Source organism: Microtus ochrogaster, chromosome 10, assembly GCF_000317375.1.
Source record: "Microtus ochrogaster isolate Prairie Vole_2 chromosome 10, MicOch1.0, whole genome shotgun sequence".
Taxonomy (NCBI): Eukaryota; Metazoa; Chordata; class Mammalia; order Rodentia; family Cricetidae; genus Microtus; species Microtus ochrogaster.
Window position 1 is genome coordinate 43206738 of NC_022016.1, and position 4601 is coordinate 43211338.

At 52.5% G+C, this 4601-nt stretch overlaps 1 protein-coding gene across 2 annotated transcripts in view; it reads left to right on the forward strand.

Moving 5' to 3' along the window:
• Nucleotides 1–828: 828 nt before the first annotated feature.
• Plekhm2 (pleckstrin homology and RUN domain containing M2) overlaps nucleotides 829–4601 on the forward strand; it is a 43213-nt gene continuing 39440 nt past the window's right edge. The window contains exon 1 of one of the 2 annotated variants that reach the window (XM_005352894.3): nucleotides 829–921. In XM_005352894.3, the coding sequence (XP_005352951.1) occupies nucleotides 862–921 (60 nt within the window). In that variant the 5' untranslated portion in view covers nucleotides 829–861. The remainder of the gene's footprint in view (nucleotides 922–4601) is intronic. The other variant, XM_005352893.2, reaches the window with a different exon arrangement.

Genomic DNA, 4601 nt, shown 5'->3' on the forward strand with positions numbered 1-4601 from the left:
AGCCACCAGGGATTTGCAATGACCTGACGTGGAGGACAGGACTTCGAAGATGATCCGTTGGAATGTTGGGGAGGATGGAGGGTTGGGCTCTGGAGTCAGGGCCAAGTTTGGGTCCTGGAGCCTCTATGCCTTCTGAACCCCTGAACTCTGGGTAGGTGTTTCTGACTGGCCAGGCCTTGGCTCTGGAGTCTCAGGCGTGCGAGTATGTATGGCGTCCCCTGTGGGCAAGGGTGAGGAATGCCAGATTTGTGATGGGGGAGGGGCGCTGTCTGTGCTGGTCCTGAGTGGGGGTCTCCAAGGAGTTGGACAGAGATCCTGGGAGGAGGATCTTTGAATGTTGCGGGGGAGGGGGATGGGAGCAAGCAGGGAGGGGATGATCTCTAAGGAGTTATGCGGGTTTCCAGACCTGAACAGGGAGGGCCTTGTTGCGGGGGTGGGGGATAACAGGTGTCTCTGCGGAGTTGTGCCGGAGTGGGTAAGGCGGTTGGGGGGAGGGGCGGAGAGACAAGGTCTCTGAGTCCCTAAGTGTTTGAGGTCCGAGTCTCAGGGCTGCCGCGTCTAGGAGTCCCCGGGTCTCTGCGATGCCGGCTCTATGAGGTCCCGGGTCTGTGTGATCCGAGTTGTGTGATCCCTCCCAGGTCCCCGGGTCTCCAGGTCCCCAGGTCTCTGTGACCCCGAGTCCCGGAGCTCGCAGGTCTCCGCCGGCCCGGGACTTGGAGGAGGCGGGCCCGCCCGGTCCCCGCCGTCCCTCCCGGCCGGTGTTGGCGCCGCCCCGACTGACATCAGTTCCTGCCGCCGCGAACAGCCCGCGTCTCCTTCCCGGCTCCGCGCTCGGGAGGCGGCGGCGGCGGCGGCGGCGCCATGGAGCCGCGGGAGGTGAAGGACCGAATCCTGGAGAACATCTCCCTGTCGGTGAAGAAGGTAAGCGGCCTCCTTCGGTCCGGGCCCCTCCCCGGGCCCTGTCGCTCACTCTCCGGGTCGCCTCTGTGCCTGGGTTCCCTTGCCACCGACCTCCTGGCGACCCCGAGCCCTGCAGGGGAAGCTGGCGGCTCCCGGGAGCACCGCGGCCTCTGAGCTATTTTTAAGAAACAAAGTTGAGGTCAGCGTTCTCGGAGCTTCCCGGTGCCCGACCCGGCCTTGCCGTGCCGTCCCTAGAGGGGCCGATGACACTTAGGGAAGGCTCCGGGGACGACCCGACACAGTGAGCATCCCCAAGGAATCCACTGCATCCACCCTTCAAGGCAAAGGCCGAGGACCAGCACTTGCCTGGCTCCTGGGGAGTCCCCAAGTCATCCTACTCCGGGATGACCGTTTAGAAAAAGCTCATTGCAGAGTTCTGATTGAGGACCCGAAGTGCCTAGGATTGTATTTTTGGATAGTGAGTCGTGGGACGGAGTGACACTAAGAAGCTTTGCATCGGGGCTTGCTAGCGTTGGTCATCGCCCCAGTTCCTGGTAGGTATGACTACCTGTCAAGGGCATGCACACGGGTGAGGAGACAGGCCGGTCTCAAAAGTTCGGGTGTGGTGGTGCCTGTCTGTCATCCCAGCGCTCAGGAGGCCAAAGCAGAATCCTGAGATCTAGGCGCGCCTGGACCACATAGTGAGACCCTGTCTCAAAAACAAAAAGTAATAGGTAGGACCCACAAACCAAAAAGGATCCCAAGCTGGGTGGTGGAATTCATAGTCACCGAAAACCTACATGGGCCATCAGAAGAGATTTATTTCTCTTTAGTTTTTATTATTTGAACTCCTGCCTCGCCTGACTCGAAAATATTTAACTAGCTTTCCTTTTCTGCTCTTTTTTTCTTAAATTATATTTTATTTACTCTGTGTATGTGAACGTGTGTATCTCCATATATGTGGGTGCCCACATGCCCAGGTGGGAGAGTGGAGGTCAGAGGGACAACTTTTGAGAATTGGTTCTCTCCGGTCATGTGAGGTCCAGGCATCAAACTCAGGTTGTCAGTCTTGGTAGCAAGTGCTCTACCCACTGAGCCATCTCTCTGGCCCTCTTCTTGCTTCTCTTTTCTTCGTTTCTTTTTTTTAATAGTCTCGCTTTGTAGACCCGGCTGGCCTCGAACAATATTCCCAAGTACTAGCATTAAAGGCGCACACCACTATGCCTGGCCTCCTTTAAGGTTCCTTCTGCTTCTAGCTGGGCATAACGACACATGACTTTGTCCAACACTTGGGAGGCAGAGGCAGAGGCAGAGGAAGGCTGCTTTCTATGAGTTTGAGGCCAGCCTGGTCTACACAGTTGGTTCCAGGACAGCTGCCAGAGCTACGTAGTGACGCCATAACTTGAAAATAAATAAAAAAGAGTTCTGCTTCTAATAAGACTGCTTAGTTGGAAGGCAGCTGGAGCTATGTGGTGATAGTCTATCTCAAAACAAGGAAGAAGAGTCCAGCTCCAGCAGTGGACACAGAGGCCTCTGCAGGCCAAGTCTCGTCTGTGCTCTAAGAGCAGCCATGGCAGGCCCGGTAAGGTGGTGTAGCCCGTAAAAGTGCTTGCAAGCCTGAGTTGGCGTGCAAACTGGATGGCCCAGAACTCACGGTGGAAAAAGAGGATTAAATTAAATTAAAAACATCAACAACAAAAAGTTGGAGCTGGCCAGTGGTGGCACACGCTTTTAATCCCAGCAAGCCTGAGGCAGAGGCAGGTGGATCTCTGTTAGTTCAAGGTCAGCCTGGTCTACAAAAGCTTGTTCCAGGCCAGGCTCCAAAAAAAAAACAAGTTGGTAGAGAGATAGCCTGGCAGCTAAGAGCACCCGCAGCTTTTCAAGAGGACCTAAGTTGGGATTTCACTGCCCACATTGGGTGGCTCACTATTGCACTACTGCTTGTAACTCCAGTTCCACGTGACCCAAGCCTGTTCTGTCTTCTCGGGCACCTGCACTGTGTACACATACCCACACACAGAGACACACCTTAATAAAAAATAATGAAAATAAACCTTTTAAGCCGCAGCCATGGCCTCCAAAGTCTCTGTGTTGGTTGAGAGAGGGAGCCTTAACAAAGCCTTGACAAACTGGTAGAATTCTCAGAGAGCATCCCTAAAGAAGTGGGAGCCCCTAGGTGATCTTCTGAGGACACTGGGGAGACAGACTAATCGCAGAAGTATCAAGGGTTCTGCTAGATGTGGCTAGGCTGTGCACCCTGGAGAAGCCATGCAGCTTGGCACACAGGCCAGAGGCGCACAGACCCAGGCCCGGCTTTGGATTCTGGATTTATCACTGGGCATAATGATGCTAGCAAACCATGGAAGCTCTGTTGACATCAGCAGTCAGGCTATAATGGGAATTCAGTTCCATGGGATGACATACCTGCAATGCTCAACGCAATGTCTGCCACACACTTAGGCCAAAATACTGTCTCAGCAGCCACTGCGACCTGCGGCATTTCCTTGTCTTTTCTCCATGTGGTAGGGCTGGACCCCAGGGCCTGTGCATGTTCTGTGAGCTCTCCACCATGACCTATAAACACAGTCCTTTTTAATTTCGTTATTTTATTTTACTTTTTTTTTTTTTTTAAGATAGTCCAGGCTGACAAAAATGGCCTCTGAGGACTTTTGATCTTTCCCTCCCCCTCCCACATGCTGGAATTACAGGTGGGCATCACCACCATGGCGTGGGTTGCTGAGGATTGAGCCCAGGGCCTCTGGATACTGGGCAGGTGCTCCGCCCACTGAGCTACATCCTGAGTGTTCCTTTTTTACCTTTCTGAGACAGGGTCTAACTACATTGCCCAGGCTGCTCTTGAACTTATGTCCTCTTGCCTTTGCTTCCAAAATAGCTGTAATTATAGACCTGGGGCACCATGACCTGCTTCCTGTAAACTTCTTAAAGAATCTTCTTAAAGGTATTTTCAAGCTACATAGCTTTCACTGAAATTACCCAAGTCTTTCCTTTTTTTTGCCCTAGAGCAACCAATTGATGGGTGAGGCTGTATCCCAGCAAACCTTTATAAAAATAAGTAGGCCAAATTTTGGTCCTCAAGCCGTTGTTTATATATGGACATGTGGGTCTACCCTAAAAAGTCCCTGTCAAGGCGGGCTGGGGAGCGCTTTCAGAAGAGTGAGTGTGACCAAGCCTGAAGTATTCCATGTGTATTGCAGCAGCATCTTTATGTTATAGGTTTGTGGGGTGAGTGTGGGCACCGTGAACCACATGGTGATGAAACATATTCAGGTTCATGTACCTTCCTGTGATCCTCATTGTTTTAGGCCAGCAGTTCTCAACCTGTGGGTCGCACCCCCCACAGAGGTCGCATATCAGATATTTACATATGATTAGTAGTAGCAATAGCAAAATGATGGTGGTTAGGAAGTAGCAACAAAAATAATTTTGTGGTTGAGGTCACCACAACATGAGGAACTGTATGAGGGTCGCAGCATTAGGAAGGTTGAGAACCATTGGTCTAAGCCCTAGGAAGGTCACATGGGAAAAGTTCTCCATCCACCTGGAAGCAACCTTATAGTAGAAGATAGGAATTAGCCAGGCCAGGGTGGTGCACGCCTTTAATCCCAGCACTCAGGAGGCAGAGGCAGGCGGATCTCTGTGAGTTCGAGACCAGCCTGGTCTACAGAGCTAGTTCCAGGACA